Raw genomic sequence first — 25,835 nt, 5'->3', positions numbered from 1 at the left:
TCTTCATTATATTTAAAATTATCATAACTCTATCTTAGAGTGTTATGATATTTTAAAGACATTTTATGTCAAATGATTTTAATTTTACAATAATTTTTATATTTTTATGTTAACCAATTTTTAATTATTTTTTAAAATATTATATTATCTTTTTTAAAAAAAAAATTATAAATATATTATATTTATCTATGCAATAAGACTTCAAAGTGCTTGATCCATCTTTTAAAAAAATAGTAAAAAAATAATAAAAGGAAAAAGAACCCTAATAATTTTAAATTTCCTTTAACAAAAAGAAGAATCCTGTCAGTTTTAAAATTCTTGTTATTTTATTTAATAAATAATATTAAAAGTTAATTAATTAAAATTAAATTAACAGATTAATAGATAATTAATTATTTTTTAATTAAAAAAATTAATAATTTATATTAATTTTTTGTGTCCAACTGTTATTATTTAATAAATTATAATAAGGTCAAAAACACTTACTGCAGAAGTCTAGATCTATTTATTTTTCTTTCCCTCTCCGACCTCAGCTCTTGTTTTAGGGTTTCAGGTTTCTACTCTCTGTCGAGTTCTTGACATGGCGGGTGCTGGAATCCACCCCTATCACCAGCAATGGCCTTCGGCAGCAGCTCCTCCGCCCCCACCAGTCCCTGCAGCGGCCGCTCCTCCACTTCCGCCTCCTGTCCACCATCCTCCTCCACCTGCTCCCTCTCATGACGAGGTCAACTCTCTCTTACTCGATTGAATCCATTTCCCTTGGTTTTTCTTTTTCAAGCGTTAGATTTGAGCCTGAATTGCACGATTCGATGGTAACGAACCCTAATTGGCTCTCTCTCTCTCTATGAGCTTTCAATGAATAACTGCGTGATTTTGTTTTTCAATTAATAATACTTTTCTACTTGAATGTGCATTGCAACAGTTTAATTATTTGTTCTTGTTTTAGTGAAAGAAGATTTTTCTTTTGCTTTTTAGCAACATTCGAAGAAGCAGAAAATAGGATGAAGTAAAAACAAAATGAGCTTTGTTTTGTTGTAGATACGTAATTATTACACATTTATATGTGTGTACCAATGTTTGTGGAGCATGTATTTGTGTTTCCTACATACAAGTTCATTCCTATTTCCTTGGATATTGTAAGAGTAATAGAAATATTTGTTCTGGATTCAGGTTCGGACTATCTTTATTACAGGTCTTCCTGAAGACGTCAAAGAGAGAGAGCTACAGAATTTACTGAGATGGCTTCCGGGTTATGAAGCTTCGCAAGTGAACTACAAGGGAGAAAAGCCTATGGGTTTTGCTCTCTTCTCGAGCGCACAACTTGCAGTTGCCGCCAAAGATTCCCTTCAGGTATTATAAATTTGTTTAATTGGCTTTTTTATTAACTCATCTGAGATATGTCCTCTTTTTTCGAAGCACTGATTGTGTTTGATTCTGGGGGTTATTAGGAAATGGTTTTTGATGCTGAGTCAAAGTCTGTATTGCACATAGAGATGGCCAAGAAGAATCTATTTGTTAAAAGAGGTGAGTCATCATTTAATGCCTTGTTTAATGCAAGAGTAAAAAAAAAAATCTTTGTGTAGTTATCAAGAAATTTACAGACAGAAATTGTTTTAATCTGAAGATAAATTAATGCAAAACATGTAATTTGGTTCCAAATGATCCTGAAGTTCAAAGAACAGAAGAGGACTGCGAGCAGGAAATTTGAAAGTAGTACATTTATAGGTTTAGGAGCTAGATTTTGAGTCAATGTGACTGAAAGATTGTCAATACTTTTGCTTTATGTGATCAATTTTAGAGGTATGCTCTCCACATTCTTCCAATATTTGTAATCTGGAGTCTTAAAATTCAGAGAATAAGGAAGAGCAGGAATGTTAAAAAGAAGTAAATAAATATTTGTTAGCATTATATTGTAATCATTATATGGTTTCTTTGTAGCTTGCTTATCGAATCTATGCCCAAATAAGTTGAATATTTTATTCAGAAACAGCTATTCCTTTGGGAATGTTAATTCAAAAGTTTGAAAACTTTAATTTAGATAAGCTAATTTTTTTAATTGATAAATTTCTGTGTTCTCATTTCCTGCCCTTTTTCTTTGTTTTCCCTAAGGTAATACAGAGTGACATTATGAGTTTTGACAAAAAAGAGCTACAATTATGAAGATTGTGCGCCAAATGGCAGGAAGAAAATTTTCAGTTGTCATTTGTTTGAATTTTGATTTAGGTTCTTTCTTTTTTGTTGTTGAAATTTGATTTATTGATTAAGGTATGTACAGTTTGATGTTTCACATTAATGGGGTTGGAATGTGTGTGTGGGTGTGTGAATGGTGTAAGTGGGTGAGTAAGAGAGGGGCATCATGATCTGATAATATTACATGCATATTGTGTAACACGTAAGAGCATACTTTTATTTTGTGATATTTATTCTGTAGGAATAGTAACAGATTCTAATGCATATGATCAAAGCAAACGTTTGCGAACTGGTGGTGATTATTCACACAGTGCTTATGCAACTCCTCCTCCATTTCACCTCCCTCCTGCTCCTGTTTGGGGACCACATGGGTAAGATTATGTTCCATAATGATGGATACTGCTGTGGTAAAATTTGCTTAGTAGTAAAAAATTTCAGCTGTACGTACAGCATTTTTTTTGTTAAGTTGAATATTTTGTGTATTTGGCATAGGTATATGGCTACAACTCCACCTCCATATGATCCTTATGGAGGTTATCCTCTTCCTCCTCCACCAATGCCTACAGCTGCACCTGTGCCAGCTCCTAGCAGTTATGTGCCTGTTCAGGTAATTTCTATGTGCCATGTGCCATTTTATCATCTGGTTTAGATTTTGTACCAGTTTTTATTGGCTATTTATTTCCTTCTAAATTATGGAAATGGCAAGTTATTACTATTTGTTTAATAACAATTGACTTTACGTAACATAAATATTAAGTTTGTTATCAGTTTATCATATACCTGGATTTGCAATGAACTTCCACTGAAAAGTTGGCAGGTTGGACACTGGAGATGACCCTTGTGCCCAATGCTTTTGTGGGTAAATGTCACTAAATTGGTTTTAAGTTGCCAAAGAGCTTGGAACTCATGAGGATGCTGTTCATTCTTTCTAAGAAACTTAGATGCCGCATCCATCGTGTTCGGTTTTTCTGGAAGTAAATGGAAACTACGTACATAATTCAAGATTATAGATCATCTTGTACCTAAAGATCATTTTAAATTTGTCATGAATACATTGTGTAGCCATGTTTCCTGTTTATGAATTTCAGGCAGTTGAAAGTTAGACTTTCCTTATTTCGTTTAGTGTCATGCTTGTGTCCATGTCCCCTAGTCATCTGTTATTAAGTTTTCCTTATGCTTATTTGGTATATTATTTACGTACAAGTGTTCAAGTATAAACAAATGATTTCAATTTTATTTTCCACTATTTGCTAGTTACTTTTCCCTATATGTTTTTTTTTTTATTTTTTATTTTTTAAATCTCATTATTCATCAATAGAACTCTTTTATCAGTCTATTATCATTACCTAACATGTTTTGGTAGACAAAGAAATCTTTTTTGATATAAGAAGATATTTGCTAGGATTATTACACTTTGCTTTTTGCGAGGCATTAACTTTTCATTGATGGATTCTTAACAACCAAGGATGAATTTGTTCTTCAAATACTGCATGTGTAAGAAGATCTCTGTTTGGGACTCATCTAACTTGAAAATCTTTGTCTTAGCCATGATTTTTACATCCATGCCTTGCAACCAGCAATTTTTCATGTTTTAGAAAGGGAAGGAGATGGGCAGGAGGTTCATTTGTGGGTGTAACAATTGCATCTGTAAAGAATCTGTGTACTCTGTAGAAGAAATTGATAAACTTGATGAGGGTCAGATCTGCTCCATTTTTCGAAATTTCTTAGAGAAAATTTTCTAAAATAGGAACATGCCTGAGGTGAACTTGAGCAAACACCTTATTCCTTAGCTGCTTTATGATAGCTTTTTGTTTGTATATTAGCATAGCATTTTGCTATAAGGTGGACATTTTCTTCTATAGCTGTTTGATTCTCTCAAGTTTCTGTTCCTTGTTATAACAAGAATATATTTTACTATAGAGTTTGAAGTGGAATGGTGTTATATTTATTCTATATTATGATACATCCAGTAGTGGATTGTCATATGAGTAGCAAAGTAAAATTTGCAGTTTCTCCGTTGTTCACTTTGTTTTTAACAATTTTTGTTGGCAGAATACCAAAGATAATCCTCCTTGCAATACCTTATTTATTGGCAATCTTGGAGAGAATATTAATGAGGAAGAACTAAGGGGCCTATTCAGTGTGTAAGAATGTCTTAGCCCCTGGCTAGTTTCTCAGCTGCTATATGTCTTGTCTGACTTTTGGGTTGCTTGCTGATGACAGCCTGGTTTATTTCTTACTTCTGCTTTACATGCAGTCAACCTGGTTTTAAGCAAATGAAGATTTTGAGACAAGAAAGGCATACTGTTTGCTTTATAGAGTTTGAAGTAAGTTTCTTCTCTTAATCTACTTGGATGCAACCAGTTATTCAAGGAACAAAATTTTCATTGGTTTTATTCATAAGCTTAAAGTTTGTTTCCCTAACTTGCAGGATGTGAATACTGCAACCAATGTGCATCACAGTTTTCAGGGTGCTGTGATTCCTAGTTCTGGTTCTGTTGGCATGCGAATACAGTATCCTTTTTGCATTTCATTGTGGCTTTACTGTTTTAAATGTTCTTCTTTTCCTTCTTTTGTTTTCTTGTTATATCAACTGTTGCATATATTTTTGTTCTTTTATCATGTGCTATTTCATGGGAATGTGTCTTGATTCTTGTATGTTACAATCCAGATAGGTTGTCTACCTAATAATTACCCCTTCCACCACTTTTAGTTATCTCAGTGTAAGTTGGAAGATGACATTCCACAGAAATCTCCATTTTTCACGAACAAGATATGTTTTTAATGTCAAATTTTGATTCTTAGAACTTCAACTTCTAATAATAGTTGGGGTGGGAGAAATTCTTTAGTTCTTTTTGGTCAGGGATGGAGCTAGGATTTGAAAGGAAAAAAGAGAGGGTGAGCAGTTCTTAAATTCTTACAACTGACATAATGTTACTTGATAGTTTTTATATTTTAAAACAAATTTGTTATGTTTTTAGAAAATAATATAAAATGTTATGAACTTTTAATCTTTCCATTATTTCTTTATGTTAGCGTTATCATTCTTACTTTTATTCATTAGAAATTAATAATTGAATTATATATTTTCTTTTATTTTGTGGATGGTGGTACTTCTGTATGCATTATTTTGGAACATTAAAATATGTTCTTATGTATTTAATTTTATATTTTCTTTCTTGTGTGTTATACATTCAAAACTAGTAATTGTGGTTATCATACGTTGTTAATAATATGCAAGATATAAGAAATTATATACTTGTAAGAAATAACTTTAGAAAGAAAAAAAAAATTAAAGAATATGAAAAATAACATACGTATTTATTGAGAAACTACATAAATAATGTAAATATAGTTTTTCATAAATTAAAAGATATAATTCTATATTTTCTGAAAAAGTACTCAAGAATGCAAAACAATGTAAAAATGAGTGTCAAAGAGTGAAATTAGGAAAATCAAGGGAGGCTAAGTTAAACTAAGTGAGAAAAATGAACAACTTCCATGGGGCTAAATAAGAAATATGGGAGAAACCAAGGGTGCTCCAATGCACTCACTAGCCCCAGCTGGCTCTGCACCTGTTTTTGGTTGTGTTGTTAGCTTTAAAAGTTCCATCCGTAACTATATTATATAAATGCTTTTATGAACATGGTTTTCTTTCTTGACTTCATAATAGATATTCCAAGAATCCTTTTGGTAAAAGGAAGGACTCCAGCCATCTTGTTGCTTCTCCTGGGGCAAATGGGGCTCCATCAGCTATGACTTACCAGTAGATCAAGGGGATATTCTCTGTTTTCTGTGCTCCGACAAATACAACTGCTACATGCTAGGATGCATCTTGCAGCTATTACATGCATCCATTTCATTGTCAACATCAGCATTAGTATCTCTTCTCATGTGTTTGAATGCACATATCTGTCATGAACACACCATATGCTCGTGTTATATCAATTTACCTAAGACATGCATTTGTCTGCAGCATTTGTTATGCGAGGTTTACTTTTAGGGTTTCAGATAACTTTAATATTTGTAGAAGTAGCGCATTATCTACAGTTTTGGTTAATTTGAGTGCTATTCCACCTCATGCTGAAGATTGACCATACCATGATGCTGGACTTCTGTTTTTCTGTATTAGATTGAACCGCATAACTCTGCATGCATTTGGAGTTTATCCAAATACATTACATTATTAACATGACATTCAAAGACGATCCTCAGTTTCATTTCATGGCACTATTTGATTTAAAAGACCCATAAAATCATTCCATTTTTCATTCTATATGTGGAATTGTTAGAACCATTGTCATAGCGATAGGCACTATTCCTTCCAGTCAAGTGAAAAAATGATTGCCACGTTTTAAACATATTAATGATTGCCATGTTTTTAACATATTAGGGGTCTTCAAAGCATAATTATAGGAGCAATTTTGGAAATATGTATGCCACTATGATCTAAATACATTACATTTGAAGAAAACCCGATTTTGATAACATGGCACTATTATGATCTGAAAAAAGTGTAGGAAGGCATATCATGGTTCATTTATTAAGAGGAAGTATTATAACCATTGCCATAGCTTTAGACACCGAGTGAAGTGAGGGGATGACGATAATCTTTTAAACATTTAGGTTTTTGCTTTGTAAGAAGGATAGAAAGAAATGGGGACGGTAAACTTAATAATCTAAATCTAATGATTAAAATTTATGTCCGCTTTCTTATTTTGTAGATTAACCATTGGATTAACAGTTTTTAATTTTCATCTCTCTTCATCTTTTCTATCAAGCAAAGTCTTAGGATTTTCAAAGCATAATTAAGTATTAGGAGATGTATGTGGCTGTGATTTATATGCAGGATAAGCTACTGTGCTGGATGTGAACAGTGCTTCAGCTGATAATTTTGTTTCAGGTAACCTTTTAGTGGTAGTCAGTAGTCAAAAGTGAAAACATCGTCCTATGGATGTTCAGCTGAGAGCTCTTAGGAATAAATGCTTGTTGGTGACAGTTCTAACTGCCAGTTTTTCATAGGCTCTGTTTTTGGAGGAACTCTTTGTTGGGACGATTTTGTACGTCATTTGATGCAGAAAAATGAGAAATGTAGTGTAGGGTGAAAAGAAACGAAAAATAGAAAAAAAAAAAAAAAAGTGGTTAATTATGTTTGCACATGCTGCAGTGAATAAAAATTTTCCAACGGTGGGTGAGTGGTTGTTTTTACTGCTTTGGTTATATATAATATAATATAATATTTATGATCGATTTTACTTATCAAATTGTGTTAAAAGTTTTTATAGCGACAAAATTTAGAATTTAGTTCATATATAGTAATTTATACAAATTTAATTCTCATATTATTTTTATTTGATAATTTTAATTCAATCATTAATTTTGTTAAATTTTTTATTGTTAAAAATACTGAGGTAATCTCTGATTTTATGAAGTCAACATTGATTTTGTTTATGTGTTGATTTTGTTGACAAAACAAGATGGATGGATGATATCGGTTGTTAAATTATATAAATAATTTATTTACACGAAATTTGAAATTTGACTTTTATATTCTCATAAAATTTAAAATTTAATTTTTATATTCATAAGAAATCTGAATTTTAATTTTTTGAATATAAAATTTTAATATTTAGAATTTTTAATAAAATTTTTAGATTTTTAAAAATATTAAATTTATTATTTTAATTTCTTTTTTGATTTTTTTTTTCAAAATTTAACGCTATTATTTAAACAAAATATTTAATTCATTATTTTTTAATTTTTAAGAAAATTTTATAAACTTTTACATATTTTTAATTTTATATTTTTTCAAAAAATTTTGTAATATTTTGTGTTTTAAAAAAAACTTTTTACTTGTTTTTATTTTATTCAAGTGAAAAACAAATTGTTCTTAACGATTTTTATTTTTAAGTCTTCAAATTTTTATGCTCTTTCATTTTAATATATCAAATAGAACAATTTTTAAGACATGTATCTTTTTAAAAATTTATTTATCTATTTATTATTTATTTAAATATTAAAAAGATATAAAAATTTTTATAAAATTTCTAAGAGGTTAGAAATAAAAAATTAAATATTTTGATTAAATAACATTAGAAAGTTTGAAAAAATAAAAAACTCAAAAAAGTTTTTATTTAAAAAATAAATATTAAAAAAAAGTAAGTTTAGTATTTTAAAAAGCTAAAATAATTTCTCAAAAATTTCAAAATATTGGAAATTTTAAGAATATCTTTAAATTTCTAAATATTATAAAATATAAAATATAAAAAATTTTCAAAAAATAAAATTAAAAGAATTAAAATATTAAAAAAGTAATTTAATATTTTAAAAACTAGAAAATTTTTTAAAAATTTTAAAATATTTTTGCAGTAGAAAAAATAAATTTTAAATTTTATATGAATACAAAGATTAAATTTTAAATTTTGTATAACTATATAAATCATTCGAATTATTTAATAATTGATTTTATTTATTCAAATTATTTTGTTAACAAGTTAGCATCGCGTTAGTAAAGTTAATGTTTTGATAGCAAAATTAATATCACATCAATAAAGTCAATTCATATTATTAAATTAATGTTATGTTAATAATTTTAATAACAAAAATTTGACAAAATTAGTAATTAAATTAAAATTATCAAATTAAAATAATGCAAAGATTAAATTTATATAAATTATAATATAAAGATTAAATTTTAAATTTTCGTAAAATATAAAAAATTTTAACATAATTTGACCGTTTAACTTTATAGTACTTTCCATGAATTCTTTCAGGCTTTGCTCAGAATCACAAGCCCTTGTGGGTTGAAATGAGAAAACGTTGTCGTTGGGTTTGGTTTTGTTTTTGGTTATCCTTGCAGCTACATAAACTTGCGCTTTAAATTTTAAACAATAGCGTTTGTTTGAATGAATTTTGTCAGAGAAAAAATTACAAGATAAAAATATTAAAAAAAAAACTATATAATTCGGTTATGATGATTTACATTCACGAGAAAAAAATTCAAAGGGTTACATTATTAATATTTTAACTTATGTGGACTTGTATTCTAACTTATATGAAAGATTATGTATAATCTCTATTTATATAGAGAGTATTTACATCGAGGAAAAAATATTATTTTAATTATGATATCATAACTTTTAATATTACATTTATTATATAATTATCGAATATTATAGAATGTTAAAGGTAATATTCTGTAATGTTTGTTAATAATGTAGTCAAACATAAGTTTAACGAAAGCAAACTTAAGAAAGATCAAACTAAGAAACTGAGCTTGCTGGAGCTGAAGTTAATTGCGTCTGTTGTGTGTCTTTCACCAATTGGTGGCTTCCTCTATATGTAAAAACTCTTTCAACGGTCGATTCCTTCCATTTAACAACAAACATACTCAATTTTGGCCCAAGCTTCAGCGAACTAAGACTGTTTGCACAAAATCAACAACCGATCCTCCCTGCCTTTATTTTATGCTTAATTTTAGTTTAGCTAGTTGCTAATTGTTTCCTTCCCAACGGCTGTCAAGGTTTTTCTGCAAATGAGACTTTTTCATTGGTCCAATTAGGGCACTCAATTGCTACTTTTATTCCTTACGAAAAATGCCACACCAGACGATAAAAACCTGTCAAACAAACTTCAATTGGCTGACATGTCTCTATTCTGCCATTGTCATTTATTGGTTAGTTTATAAAGTGCCAGGTCATTTTTCACTCGAATTAGAATAAAGAAGTCCTGATAATTGCTCCAGGTAATTGTTCTGCTCCTCTGCAAAAAAAAAAAAAAAAAGGATAAATTATCACTTGTTGTATTTCATTTTTAAAAATTACATGGATAATTAACAGAAAATGCATGGAGAAAGGAAAGGAATCGGATGTGTATGGTTATGGGGTTGTGTTTACTTAAGCTGATAAGCGGAAAGAGGGCATTGGATCCATCATTTATGGGAGAGACAAAGATTGTGGGGTTTGGAGATGAAGAGAGGAAATGGAGAGGATTGCTGATTCAAGGCTTGTTGCTGAGTTAGAATTTGTGGAATGAGGGATGAGAGAGCAACTTATGGATGTGCTTTTGGTAGCTTTGAAATGAACTGAAAAGGAACCAAGCAAAAGACGTAAAAGAAAGAATGTAGTGAGGCAACTGTTAAACGCAAACGTCGCTCACAAAAACCAAACATTAACATTATTAATTATTAAGATACGTTTCTTGAATTTCTAACTCTAGCCTCAATTTATGTCATTATCTTTTTCTACAAAAGTTATGGGAATTATAATAACTTTAAAATATATATAATTAAAAATATGCTTCTAATCTTATATAAATATATAAAAACTAAAACCTCTAACAAAAAAGAAATGTGAATAATTTATATTTTTTTATATGTAAACAATTTAAAAAATTGGTATGTATTCAAAATTAATTATGCATTTCAAATTTAAAATTTAAAATGTAATGATAAATTAAATTTAATTAAAAATATCTTATTTCTATTATTATAAAACACATCCAATGATTCTTATTAACATTTATTTGTAAATGGTTAATTGACTAAAATAAATTAAAAATCAAATCAAGAGTAATAAAATCTTAAATGGAAAGTAATTTATACTTAATAATTAGAATAGTCAAATATAATATATATTCAAATGCTTGAGAGAAATAAAAAGAGATTTTGAAATTAATGAAATAGTTATAATAAAATTAATTTGATTTGACATATTAAAATTAATTTTAATTGATTTGATAATTTGTTAATCATTTTGAAATTAATATTAGATATATATATATTTATAGCTTAAAAGGTTGAGTCAATACGTCATACTTTTAAAAACATTGAAAAGTATATTTTTAATGAATATAATTCAAGAGTAAAATATTTATAATTGATAAAAGAGACATAAAATTATTTCATTTATTAATAATGGCAATTAAAGTTTTAATACCTTTAATATGAATTTAATAAAAGTGATTTAAGATAAATAATAAAAATGTATAATTAATTTAGTTTTTTTAATTATGTTTTAAATTAAAAATATATCAAATAAAATAAAATATATTTATTAAAGGAAACATGATTTTTTTAAAATTGTTCACATGTCAATAATATAAATAATTCACATTGGTTGTTTTTTTTTTTTTTTTGTAAAAAATTGTCTTTTATATATTTAAAAAAAATAATGAAATTAATTTAAATTTAAATTATTATTGAAAAATAAAATTTCAATCATATATATTATCTTTCTAATATTTACAATACTATATTAAATAGAGGACTTTTTACCATATGAGAAAAGAATTTAAATCACCTCCAATTAATTAATCCATATAAAAGCATATTTTAAAAATTTATTAGTCATCAATTATGTCGTATTTGAACAAAAGCTGAAAATATTTGAAAACAATATAATCATTTAAACAATTAATATAGTTATTATAAAAATAATTTATTAATTTCATTATTTTATTTAGACAAATTTCACCCTTCGTTAAATTAGTACCACCTAATATTGATTTGATTTTTATATTATGTTACCTTTTATATTTATAATTTAGCATCAAATATAATCTAAAAATAACCAACAACTAGGTAGATTATTAGTATAATGCTGAATTCTTAATTTTAGTGATCAAATTTCTAATTCTAATAATCTTAAATACTAAAAAAATATAATATAATAATATCTATTAAAATGCATGTGCATAAAGAAGCAAGAAAAAGTAGTCGATCAACAAGTATGAACTTTCTAATAAAATTTTTAAAATTAATTATTTAATGATTATTCAACATATATAAATATGTTGATTACAATCAAATTATTAGGTTTTCAATATATCAAAATAAAATTTAAAATTAATTTTAACATATATTCCCTAAATTATAAGTTTTTTTATATCTTTTATTTGATAAATAAAAAATGTTACACATGGAAATGTAAATTTAATAAAATGAATTTGAATTTTATTTACTATATAAATTATAAGAATAAAATGTTTGTAGAGTGCATAAATTGATAAAATTTAATATAATAATTAATTTAATTTGAAAAATATAAAAAGATGAATTTGAAAATTCATAAATTCGTATAAATATTTCAAATTTACTATTAAATAAAAATTCAATAAATCTTTAAGTTTGAAAAATAATTATAAAATAATATTTATATTTACGTATGCTTTATCATACATTTTATATTAATTTTAAAATCCAAATATCTTCATTTAAATTTAAGTTTCCAAACACAATTTATAGGATGTTGAAAAAAATAAAAATAAAATATGCTCTTCAATTTTAAGTACAAGTATATATATATATATATATATATATATATAAAATTATACTTATAATTTCAAATTAAAATAAATACAATATAAAAATTTAAAATTTAAAAGAAAGATAATATTTTTGAAAACTTAATTAATTAAAATAATTGTACAAGAATTAAAAACCCCGAGTCAAACTAGTTAATTGTAATAACTCTAATCTCTTCTTAATTACCTAATTATATTTTTCCTTCACCAACGAACCTAAACATCCACCTTCTTTCTATGATTGGTTTCGTCAATAAAATGATTTAATCTCTGTGGCAGTGCTACCAGACATAAATTGCATTATTAATATATTTCTCCGATAAATAGGAATTCAACTTAAAATGATTTCACAGTGCAACAGAAAGCTAGGACACATCGGAGAATGCAGCCACTGTTCTACCCAACTTCATAGTTGACAATATCAAAATGGGCTACTCAGCCTGGAAAATGTATCTCAATGTTGAATTATGCGATTTGATTTCCAATGCATGTAATTAAATGAATAGAGGATTTCAACAATGTTATCAAAGAATTATAAATGAACAAATCAAGCAATCAAAATTTACAAAATCATGCCTTACTCAAAAAAGAAGAAAAAAAAAACAAAGGAAAGAGGTAAGACAACTGGATTTAGGGAATTCTAACTTTATGACCATGCAGACATCGACCCGCAGAAATGTAGTGTCATATACTACATTCGGCAGGAGATAGCAAAGAAATGAGGAAGGTAAAAAAGTGAGAAAAAAATGCCTTACTATGAATACAGAGATCTGCCTGGAGATCCATTCCCAATTCTGTTAGCCGTCAAAATGACAAAGGTGAAATATATATGCCTAGGAACTCCCATGTGATCTGACAGATGAAATTGATTGTGCCGAAACAGAGGCAGTAGGGCTGTTTAGATCTCGCTCAGCTTTTGGTTTTCCACTTAATCTCTCTATTGCATCTTGACAAATGTCATTGAACCAATCATCATCAGGCAGCACGCTATCACAAAAAATGAAAGCCAACTGCTTCAATAGCAATACAACATATTTGCCCACATCTACTAACAAAATACAAACTACTTAACAGAATTTCTTTTACTTATTGTAAATGCATCCAACAATTTTTCAAAATGGCATTCCCGTCTTCCTGTTAAATCGAGCAACGTTAAATATAAGGTATTCAACAAGAACTGCACTTTTGTCCATCTACAAACACCTATAAACCCAGACCCACTTCATTAAAGCTCACCCTCACTTTTTTTCTTTATATCTTGCTAGACAACTTTCTACTAAGATCAGAAGTTATAAGACCACTGATCTCTATTACCACGTATTCCTACTAGGAAAACTCTAAAGAAGAAACCCATAAACTTCAATTTATATGTCAGCCAGTTATTACTATATACAGCTAATTATGGTTCAAGAAAGAAAAAAAAGAAAGAAAGAAAAGAAAAGAATTGAGCTAACTGGATCCAAACTTCATGTTTTCGCTTTACTTAGACAATAAAAGGAAAGGGACAAGAGGGAAATTGCTGTGGCATCAAATACCCTCACAACATTTGCATGCTCAAATGCAGCAAAAGTTACTAATTACCAACGCTCTGCCTTCCCTACCTCCTCATTTTTTCCATTCTTTAAAAAAAAAAAAAAACTCGGCTTTTAAGTTTTCAGTTTATATTTTAAGAATATTGAATAATAGCAGAGACATCAGCACATAATCAGTTGGGCTCTTCACAACGCATCCAACCAGCTTATGGGCACTATCTATTAGCTGCTTATTAGCAGCCTTACAAGAGTGCAAAAAAAATAAATAAATGAATAAAAAAATAAAAAAATAGTTCAGCAGATTTTGAATTTGACTGAGAATAATATTTGTCATGACAATTTATGGATAAATCAGTAATAAAGTTCAAACACATTTTAAAGCAAGCATGGCCTTGTCTATTTTATTATCTTCTGTTTTAAAGCCCTAGAGTTTCATTCTTTTCCACCCCTCATTCCATTCTCCCTATTCTCCCTCCATTAACCCAAATCTCATTTTCAGTCTCCTCTTTGCAGAACCATAACCGTTATGTAATTCATCTTAACAGAGCCTATATTGGGCTTTCTTACCAAGAAACTCCTAAGTGTGGACAGAAGTTGAAAACGTGGTACGGGGCGAAAGGTTACATTTATCAGTGCAGGAAACAACTATGAAAAGAACCAATTTAAAAGTAAAATTTGGAAGTGCATAAAAAGCTGGAACCATATGATGAAAAAAAAATTGAAACTAGACGTAAAAATTGGTGTAGAATGAATAACGTCGTATAACTTTTTAACCGGCAATTTAGACACTGATTTGAGCCAATTATTATCTGTGGCTCCAAATTTCAAGGAATTTTCTGTTCTCAGAGTTTGAAAACAGAACAGGAACCCATGAAAGGGGATACTGACTAAATGACTGCTAACAATGGAACAACCCTATACCGTGTTTAATCAAACAGCAAGTAAAATGTAATATTAACATAAAAACAACTAAACTATAAGTTCATCTAAAACAGGTATAAAAAAGGTAAAGCCATAAAGCAGATCCTTGGTGTAGACCTATTGTGAGAGGAAACTCAGTATTATCGTTCACTCTTTCTCATATTTGTGATTAGTCCCTTACAGAACAAAAAAGAAAAAAACTCTAATTAAAATGACCTATGGAATTGGTTGTATCAATATTATTATCCATGTAGAACATCAAGAGTTGGGGAGCCTAAGGATGAGACTAATTATAAGAAAACAGCTCATAACTTTAATAATAAGAAGAAAAAGAACTATCATAGCATACCTATATGGGTCCATTCCTGTAGCACCAAATGCAGCCATGGCTTTAGCAATTATTTCATTGACAACTCTATGCAAATTCCTTGATAGGTACCGACCTTGGGAAGCAAAGCATAAGACAAATTTTATATCCAGATAAAGCTGCACATGTACAACAAATAGTTCAACTTTAACATTAAAATACAAATTTAGCAACATAAAAGGAATGATATTAAGTTTACATGCCTGTTGTAAACCAAGTGGACCTAAAGGCCTTGGTCCTTCCTCAATATCATCCCAAAAGCTTTGATCTTCAGAAAGCCATATGATGACAGTTTCTGTAAGTCGCATCAATAGCAATGTAGCAAATCTTTCCCTTCCTATAAACATATCTGCTGCCAGACTAGCCATCCTGTTCAGTTTTGCAAAGAGTTCCTGAAAGATACCAATATATCATGACAAGGCAGTCAGAATTATCAAACCAAAGAGTCTAGAGAAAATATTGAAGAAAAAAATCACAAAAAAAAAAAGTGAAAGCCCAGTTTATCACCCAAAACCTTGGCTGTAATATAGAGGGAAGAATAATATGAAAAAAGAGGGACTGAGCAAGCAAGAGACTCTAAGCATCCATGTGTTAATAATTAACTCATAGTTTTGTTACCCAAAATCTAGTAAAAATCATGAAGATTTGTATGGTTATTTATAAGGAGCTCCCAAGACTTCTCCCTCACCCACTAAGATAAAAAATGCAAATAAGAAACTGATTGATGAACACATACATGTTCACTCACATATGGAACTTTTAGAAACTCCAAAGAGACCCAAGACTAGATTAAATTACCAAAGCCCCAATAAGAACAAAATTACTGCAAAAGACTTTTTTGCCCAGCATGTACAAACTTTCTAATTTACATATCAAAAAAACATAGAACAAAAACAAAAATAACACCCAATGGCTGCATCAAGTACTACAGACAAATAAAGAATTAATCAAGATTTTGAAGTCTGAAGTGTAAAATAAGAAATATAATCTTACAAACAAGATGTTATGGGATGTTAAAAGCACAGATGAACAGTAAAGTAAAATAAAAATGTTCCAACTAGGTGGTTTGAGCCACTAACAACAATTGAAAGAAACAGTGCATCAAGAGAATATATATAGAAAGAAGAAAGAAAAGAATGATAAAATCACCTGAAATAGTAGAGATGGAAACCATTCCACCTCATCTGCACTACCATCCATATTAATGTACATTTCTGCAGTAACGTTGCTATCACCCTCTTCTGTGAAAATGAGATCTAGGGCATGTTGTTGACAAAATGTATTCTTTAGTCTCTCAACTGAACTCACAAGGCGCCTCTTCCATTCTCGTTGCTCAGGATGACGGTTTTGCCTATCTGAAGTTCTTCTACGGTGGTCATCCTTGTGACTAGCCTGACTCGGGGACAGCTTCATGGCTGCACGTGGAAGAAGTTCATCTGCCAACAATGATGCATTTGCTAGCAATGCAATTTGTTGAGCCTCAGTCTCAGCCGTTTGCACAATATTATTTCCAGAACCCTCAAAGTTTGCTTCTTCATCCATAGAACCGGGTAATGCTTTTATAAGCATGTTTACATATGAGTTAAACACCTGAAACAAACCTTCTAGTGTTTGCCCTCCCAACTGCATGCTTAATAGTGGTCCAACATCCTCAAAGAAGTCCTTTAAGAGCAAGCAGAATAAAAATCGCAATAAGTGAAAGGATATAATACCATTGCCTAACAAAATGAACCAAGCGAGACGCATCAAATATCAATCTACAATCCCCAACAATATTGTAAGAGTTCATGCAAGCCATAAAGAATCTAACAAAACCAAGTAAAACACTAACATAAAACTAAGGTCAAAATGAATTAATAGACCTCAATCATGATCATTAAACAAATATCATATCAAAGAAAATGTCATCAAACAACATTAATTAGCAATTTAACATATCGAAGTTGAGAAATACTTAATTAGCATATAGTAATTAACACAAAGGACAGATAAGCAGTTGGTAAGTTATTTGTTGAAAATCACAAGGCAACAAACTATATCCATATAAAGGAGTAAGTTTATTATTGAAAAAAAAAAATTAAAAGCACCAAGAAAGCATATAACCCTAGAACAGAAGAGCTAAAGAACAAACACCAAAAAGTCATTACTTTTTAAAGGAGCAGAAGATAAACGTGGTAGAGGAATCTTCCAACCAAGAAAATACCTGATAGCCCCTTCATCCTTTGCAGATCAAGGCCCACCAATTCAAAAATTAAGTTCCCTTCTTTCCAATTGTATTACATGAAGCATTGTGGTAATAAACTCACAGCTTCATGATGGGTTTTTCTTTCCAAACAGCTATCAAAGAATTAACTTTTTTTTTTTTTGATAGATTTCCAAGCATTAACTAAACAGTAGCTATACCAGGAATTATCCAGGCATCCCTAGAAACTAATAACAAAATTTCCAATTTATGGAATAATGGATTACACGATAGTCCAATCTCTAACCAAGAGTTTTGCACATACCTGACTAACCAACAATGATGCAATTTGTCTTAATAGGATTGTTAATAGTTATAACTTTACCAAAAACCCCAGTGCGGGTGAAGAGAGCAACCTTAGAATGAGCTTTTAGGGCCCATTTACGTTGGCTTATGGGGGCCAGCAATCATCCTGGACTCATCAGGTGCTTGACAGACCAACCTGCCGAGGTCCAAGTGTGCCTTAGAATGCCCCGGAGGCTCCCCTGCAGCACATATAGACGCGAAGTTCTGAGTTGCTAGCTTAAAGCAAATAAAGTTCTTGCTAACTAACAGCTAAAGCTTTTGGTCTAGCGGTTGGGGTTTGATCCTAATAGCTGGTATCAAAGTGAGGTTGCAGATTCAAATCTCCAAAGTGTCACTGGGGAGAGATTGTTGGCTTATGGGGCCAGTGATCACATTGGATTCATCGGGTGTCTGACAGCCCAAAATCTAAGGTACCAAGTGTGCCTTGCGAGGCCCCTCAAGCAAGCCCACAGCCCATATAGATGCAAAGTTCTGCCCTGCTAGCTTAAAGGAAATAAAGTTCCTGCTAACTAACAGATATAGTTTTTGGTCTAGCTGTTGGGGCTTGTTACTGACAATTTAGTTTTAGAAAATGTTTTCATTTACCATCTTCAGTTTCCATTTCAAATGATCAATGAAATAAGGATAATAACTAAATTTGGGAACCATTGTTTTCCAATTTTTCTATAAAAGTGGACAGACTGTTCCGAGTTGCAGTTAAAATTTGGAAACCCTTTATTTCCTATTTTCCAAATTTGGTTATTTACATTATCTTATTGATCATATTTAAAGTGTAAATGAAAATAGAAAATAAAAAAAAAATCCAAAACAATCCAAAACAACAGGCCTTTACCTTCCAAATACTTGTCCATTGAACCAATCTGAAACCTCCCATTAGTGGGCCACCTCATAAAATGCATTTAAAAGAATGATAGGTAAAAACAACTTCCGATCGGTCAACACCTAAGATATTTTATCTTATTGCTGCACATCTGGACTGTACACTATAGACACCAATCTCCAATCCTGTAATGCTGTAAAAGATCTTGGTCCTTATTTTGTGGTGCAACAAGACCAAACAAAACAATCAGTAGCATTTCTTTTTCTAGGTACACATCTCTTCTCCACACTAGATGGCAAACCCAAAGTAAAACTATGTGGCTGTGTCCAATCTTAAACAATAATCTTGCAAACAAATGCCATCCACCTCTAATTTTCCATCACAGATGAACTAGAATTTCTATTGGCTAAAAAATCCAGTGATCTTGCTCTCATCCATTTTTCAACATATTTAATCTAACCACAACCATTCCATAAAGCCTACTGAGAATAGTGAGATTCCCAAGCCCAAAGGATCCTCATACCATTGGAGAAGACATATATATAAAGTGTGAGTTTTTTTTATTAGAAGAAATGCCAAAACATTTAAGAGTGCATAAAGACTTATTAGGACCAAATAAAAGCATACTAATTATTCAAAAAAGAAAAAAAGTTTCACAACCTGCAGTACCAAAGAAGAGCATGATACATAAGGCATCAAATTACTAGTATCTTAACCACAACATTTGTGTTGCAAATTTTGGTTTCCAATTATCAAGCTAAAGAACCACTTTAAGAAAATTTTTTATATTCGTCCATGATTAATCAAAAACAGAATGTAGATAACAAGATCAAAACTACAAAATTACCAAACTTTTTTTTTTAAAATCAGGTCAGTCAGATATGCATGCACAAAGTATACAAACATGACAAAGAAAAGATACATTTATATTAAATTAAACTGTTCACCTGGACCATTGAATTGAATCGATGAGCACTGCTTGTTAGTTTATGCTGAAATGATGTTGTATTACCAAGGGATGCACCAGAGGGCCAGCCAGATTGACGAATACCACTCAAGGGATATGTTAGCACCCAATCATCAGCAGCTGCCAAAGCTGCAGTGCTTTCTTCAATTCTTTTCAGATTAGCATTAAGTGCCTGCTCAACGCTAGGCCTAAAGAGTTTCAAAAGCACAGGACAAAGTGCCAAGCCACGAGCTTCCAACAATGAGCAATGACCTAAAGCTATCTGCACACATTCTGCGGCAGCCCTTAGACCACCAGCAGCTGCCGAAGAAGCCAATGCATGTCTTTTAACAAGAAGGGCAAAAGCCTCCGTTTGCTTCGTGGCCCACATAACAAGCTCTGAAGTATAAGCTGGTTCTTTACCAAAAATACCCAGGGAATCACTAGCAGCTTGAGCAATAGCAGAGAACACCAACTGCGAGAGGGCAGCAGTATATGCTCCGCCATATGATGTGCTTGATGGGCGAAGGCTTAGCATGTTATATTGATATCTTTGGAAATGTGCATTAAGGAGCAAAGCATGAGCACGTGGTCCATCACCAAGCTTTTTAAGAGCTAATATTGCTGCACGAAGTTCAGCACCACGTGTAGAAGGTTGACAAGCAGCTTCAGCAAGCTGGTCAGCTAACTTTTGCTTGTGCTCTGTAATAGCAGTCTGTAGAGATGTAAGTGCCGCAGGACTCAATGAATTTGTTTCCTTTGCTTCAGAAACTGCACGTTCTCCTTCATCAAGAGCTGCCAGAGCTTCATCTACTCTCTTCTCAGCTAACAAAACATCCAGGCGATCTGGGAATTCAGTTGACCATTTCTCCAGATCTGAAAGTTCTATATCTTCGATATTTAACAAGCCATTAGAAGTAGGACCTTCAGAAGCTTTGGCAGACAACAAATCTATATGAACTCCCTCAGCCAAACCATGAATTAATGCTGCTTGTGTTGACAGCAGATTTCTTATAGATGAAAGCTCTCCTTCTAAGTCGGATATCTCCTTAGATGTGCTGCAATAAAGAAGCCCAAATGCCTTAAAATCCAAAATCAATCTGATTTCTAAACAATGACAGAATCTTCTAAAGACTAATATCATCAACAAGCAAATATATCAACATCCCATCCCCCTTCCCTTCCAGGGAGACTGACAAAAAAGTTTATTTTTAACACCTTGGAGGACCTTTAGCTTCTTTGTCAGGTCCACACCTTTAGGGTTGGGGAATTGCAGGCCAAGGTTCAACTTTCCCACCCAACTTGAATCCTGAAGTTTCACACCTCTACAAGTTCTATGAATGTAAGCACATTACTGGTCTTTATTAATACTGAAAATAAATAAATAAATCTCCGATTTAACATAAATTCTTCAGAAAGAGAAAAAAATAGTTGCCAGATGCAACAAACATTCAAACTCTGTTTTTCAATATCTTTTTTGAGTAAACTCGGTAAAATCAATGGCAAACTATGCATCTATGAACTGCAGCCCTTTGAGCAAAAATAAGGTGCATAAAATGAAGTGTCCACAATGGGCACCAAATTTCAGCAGACAGAACAATTTTCAGTGAGTTTGTGTGTGCGTGAGTGCGTGCGTGTGCGTGTGTGTGTGTTTGAGAGAGAGAGAGAGAGAGATAAAAGGTATAAAAAGGAATGCAGTACTGACAAATCCATGATTCTCTTTCAACCAACAGATAACAACATAATATAGCAAATTATGAGAAGAAAAGAGTCTGGAAAACATTCTTCTTGATCTAGACAAACTCACGCTTCAAACTTGATTTAGCATATAATTTTTTTTAAGGCCAAAGGCTACATAAATTCTTTTAAAAACAAACTACAATGCATTTTGAAATTACTATTAGGCCATTAACACAGGTAAACACCTCCAGAAACCCCTAGAAAAAGTGGAAGCTATTTCCAAATAATATACAGTCTAAAGAAACTGAAATCTATTTGCTCACTTCTAAACAACAACTGTGGGATAATGTCTTTTATCTGTCCTTTGATGTGGTTCTTAGATCTATGGAATTTAATACTATCAAATGCCATGGCATTAACTAGACTTTCGAATCAAATGGTAGGGTGCTAGAAAACGACCTTTCTGTTGCCCATTTTTCCACTTTCTAGTAAATTTACAACACATTTATCCACATAAGCAATCCAGACCAAGATACTCACGCTAGATAACTTAATAATACTTTTCACGTTTTCTTTCACAATTAGAATACGTTAAGAAAACTAGATGAAGCTGCAATCTTATTGAAATAAAGGAGTGACATTATCATGTACACAACAAGATAGTATTACCATTCCTCCACATTTGATGCAGTTGTGATTGTGCAAAGGTTTTTCTATTCTTTTGTGCCCGGCAGTGCTTGGTCTAAACTCTAAACCTTAAGAAAAGTAAATAGCCAAACAAGATAAAGTCCACATGTTTGCTTTAATAGCAATTTTGATGGTATGGAATTTTTTTTTTTTTTTTTTTTGTGTTTGGTGTGAAGGACATTTTTCTTGTTCACGAGATGTAGCAAAATGAATCCTTAATAGATATGCAATAAGCTATAAGCATTAAGCAAAGGAAAGGTTTCCTTATTTCCCCTGCTTTCCTTTCCTTTACCTGAATCCAACCAAAGGAAAAAGGTTGAGGTAAGTTGGAAAACCTACTAGCTTAGAGCGGAGGAAATGATCTGTTTTTCCAATTTTAGACAACAAGTACTATTTAAATAGATTTAACAACAAATAACGAGTAGAATAGAGGAAGGCTAAAACGCGTTACCGTATAAAGGCGGAATAGTTAGCATACACACTTTTACGCATTTCTTCAGCAGAAGCTCTCTTCAAATCCAACAGATAGGAACATAATTGCCTTATTTCCTGGTAATCATTTTATTATCAAAATTTTATTATTTTTCTTTTACTAAAAAATAATAGAAAAAAATGGCGAGAGAGAGAGAGAAACCTTGTCGTCGAGAGAACACTTGGACTGAACAAAAGTATCGGCGTCGAACTTGTCGGATTTGAAAACGTTGAGGCCTTCCTCGGTCTTCGTACCGTTTTCTTTCGCAGCAGCCGTGGGTCGCGTGGACCGTCCCGTTTTCGTGGTTGCCATTTTCTTTTCCTTTCGTTTCGTTTCTTTCAGCTGAAATCAGATCGACAGGGAAGCTTAGGGCAGGCGGAGGCAATTATTTGCTGGGAAATTGAAAAAAGCAAAAGCAAAATGGATGTAAGGGCAGTCTTGGAATTTCAGATGAGTCCAGCCATGCAACAAAGTTGGTGACTTTGGTTGGAGCGGTTACAAAGAAGGATTTTTAAAAGAAATGGTCTCTCCCTCTAGATTTCTGGCGTCTTTCATTTTTTTTCATTTTTGACTCTTCCTCACAAATATTTAACGCGGCTGTTTTCTCTAATCTCATGTTTGGTTAGACGGAATCGGTATTCCATGGCAATAAATTTTTTTATGTTTTTTTTTTTTTTTTTGAAACTACCATTTTTTTTATATATCTTGTTTTTTTTGTTGTTTTAGTTAAGAATGATAATTTATGAAATGTCTACCAAAAATAAAAAAGATAATTTATGAAATGTCAATTCTTTACAAAAAAAAGGAATAACAATTTTTTATTTTCTCCTTAGAATTATAATTTCCGTCCCATCAGAAATTAAGAATGTTATTTATTGAACAATTTTATCTCGATATATTTAATTAATTCTAATTTTACCCTTTTATATTTAATTAATTATAATTATTATGATTAATTAATATTAATTTATTTTAATTAATTAAATACTATTAATTATAATATTTAATTTGATAATTAATTAATATTACTTTAATATAATTAAATAATATTAAATGCTAAAATATTATTAAATTCATATTTAATATTATTTAATATTAAATTAATATACTATATTAAAATCTTATTAAATTAAATATTTAATATTTAAAATAATATTTAAAATATTTTGAAAATAATATAATATATTAAATTATTATTAAATTTGTTAATTCAAAGTATTGAATAAATCAAAAGAAAATGAATTGATTAAGATCACAATTATAAATTTCTAAGCAAATACAATAATAAATATATGCACAATTAAATAACTTAAAAAAATAACAGAGTAGAGATGGAGAATCAAATATAAAAAATTATAGAGGTTTAATCTTTCTATAAGACACCTACATCTTCCCCATCAACATCATTTGTCAATGAGCTCATTCCACTATATATGTTAAATATTATAACCAACGCTTCTAAAACTATTGATCCAATTAATCAATAAACCTCTCAAAGGTTTTCTTAAGTTTTTTAAAAAATCACTCAAAGTTTATACTCCTCTTGAGCTTATAATCTTAATTGCACATTTCAATTTGTTGTTTAATACTTGAAAAAGAAGAAGAATGGATAGTAATAAATTCTCTTGGCTTTTGACGACTCATAATGTGGTGAAAACTTTTTTATATAGGTAGAAATGAGAAAAGAGATGTTTGCCTTCATTTAATGCATTACATGCTCTGTAAAAAAAAAATGAACGTTTGAAGCTGTTAGGATTAAACCGATCGATCCATTTTTAAAGAGATCAATTGGTTTTGGCCTTTTGAGCCAAAATATGTTTTTGGAAAAGAATAATTTATAAATCTATTTTAGTGATGGATCAATTGATTTTTGCCAATTTTAAATCAATGGTGTTTCTGTAAGAAAAAATCGATCAATCCATTCATAGAGTGGATTCATCTATTTTGTCAATTTCAAATCTGAGACTTTTTCTATAAGAAAAACCATACCATTTTTAAGTTCGAGGCCATTCTATAAGAAAAATCAATCAATCCATTTTTTAAGTTTGAATGGATCGATTGCTTTTGGGTTTTAAACAAAATTCTTAGTTTCTATTTAGAAAAAATCAATCTTGTCCACAGAAAGATTGATCCCTCTTTTTGAATTTTGTATAAAATATGTCTTTAATGGAGAAAGAAGTTTATTTTGGTCTCAAGTCATTTTTCATTAAAAAAAATACCGGCAAAAAGTTTTTTTGAGTTCAAAACAATTTATCCAAGTTTAAATTTTAGTGTTTTGTTAAAAATCAATTCAAAGCTAACAATCCTTCCTTTTTTTTATATGACAAAACTTAAGATAAATTTACTTTAAAAAGCTCTCTTTGAAAAAATTTCTCATATTTTCAAACCAACTTTTCAATATAAGTTCCTCCTAAATATAAACACAATTAAAATTTCACTAAGGCCATTTTTCACAATATTCATCATATTTTCAACATAAGTATACTCAGCAAATCCATCGCATTCTTAACATAATAATCTCCTAACAAGCAAATTTTATCCATTTTAAATTATCTCTCCCCTTATATAGCAAAATAAAGAGAAATTAATTCAAATCATAAGATAGCATCAAAAGCATACATATATATGGCTAAGCATATACAATCCCATCAATAACAAATTTCTAACAAATTCTCTCCATTTTTGTCATAGCAAAAGATCAATTCAAGACACACAACCAGTATATATCAAAATTCATGGCATGTAAAAGCAATAAAATTACCAACACATAAGACATGTAAAACAACAATTTAGCAAAATATTACATAATTAACCATAAATTGAGTTGCATAGTTAACCATAAATTGAGTTGCATAAATAAAGAAAGTCATGCCATTGATTATGAAGTATTTGAAGTGCAAAAGTAAGAGTTACAAAAAAAAATAATCCAAATGAAAAAATTAAATGCTTAAAAAAAGTTGATATATAGAAAACCCAAGTTAACTAGGCAACAAGAATAGGTCACAATGGAAGAGGAAAAGGTGGAAAATGTTAAAGGTGTTGCTCTATGCTATCTTGAGTAGTCTTTACATGATAAATTTGATCAATGATTTCATTTTGTGTAATCTCCATATTCTCAAGCCTAGTGGTCATGTTCCTAACCATTGAATATAAGTTATTTATTTAAGCCACAAAAACTTGTAAAGCTTCTTGAGCATTAAAAAGTGAATTAGAAAAAACTTCTTGATGATCACTATTATCCTCATGTTTATTTTCTTGTTCAAGTGCAATCCCATGCTTTCTAATCCATACATCATTTGCGTTTTATATATATCCAAAAATATAAAGTGTACGTATCCCTAGAACACTACAAGGATCATTTGAAACAATC

General features: G+C 30.4%; 2 protein-coding genes across 5 annotated transcripts; one reads left to right on the top strand and one right to left on the bottom strand.

The window, feature by feature from the left end:
* The first annotated feature begins 497 nt into the window (after positions 1-497).
* LOC111280445 (uncharacterized) lies at positions 498-7,347 on the top strand. Of its 2 annotated transcripts, none has more exons than XM_089756924.1 (9): positions 498-812; positions 1,171-1,350; positions 1,449-1,524; positions 2,432-2,561; positions 2,683-2,797; positions 4,243-4,334; positions 4,448-4,517; positions 4,622-4,704; positions 5,864-7,347. In XM_089756924.1, exons 1-9 carry the CDS (start codon positions 717-719, stop codon positions 5,958-5,960), a joined length of 939 nt encoding a protein of 312 aa, XP_089613050.1. In that variant the 5' UTR covers positions 498-716; the 3' UTR covers positions 5,961-7,347. The 2 variants fall into 2 exon arrangements, with proteins under 2 accessions (XP_089613050.1, XP_022723584.2); XM_022867849.2 differs by having other exon boundaries at positions 498-724; positions 5,864-6,414.
* Positions 7,348-9,323: 1,976 nt separating this feature from the next.
* On the bottom strand, positions 9,324-22,823 carry LOC111281387 (exocyst complex component EXO84B-like). Of its 3 annotated transcripts, none has more exons than XR_016334925.1 (8): positions 22,628-22,823; positions 22,445-22,542; positions 19,628-20,684; positions 16,462-16,974; positions 15,516-15,704; positions 15,295-15,431; positions 13,248-13,479; positions 9,324-9,951 (listed from the first exon to the last, which is right to left on the bottom strand). XR_016334925.1 is itself a non-coding variant. In XM_022869131.2 (7 exons), the coding sequence occupies exons 1-7, from the start codon at positions 22,775-22,777 to the stop codon at positions 13,326-13,328; spliced, it is 2,298 nt and encodes a 765-aa protein (XP_022724866.2). In that variant the 5' UTR covers positions 22,778-22,823; the 3' UTR covers positions 12,947-13,325. The 3 variants fall into 3 exon arrangements, 1 of the variants encoding a protein (XP_022724866.2); XR_016334926.1 differs by lacking the exon at positions 9,324-9,951 and adding an exon at positions 12,788-12,932; XM_022869131.2 differs by lacking the exon at positions 9,324-9,951 and having other exon boundaries at positions 12,947-13,479.
* Positions 22,824-25,835: the final 3,012 nt, after the last annotated feature.

The sequence above is a fragment of the Durio zibethinus genome, chromosome 28 (genome assembly GCF_047325235.1).
Source record: "Durio zibethinus cultivar Kanyao isolate XHJ-2024 chromosome 28, ASM4732523v1, whole genome shotgun sequence".
NCBI lineage: Eukaryota > Viridiplantae > Streptophyta > Magnoliopsida > Malvales > Malvaceae > Durio > Durio zibethinus.
This window is presented reverse-complemented; position numbering and strand designations above follow the sequence as displayed.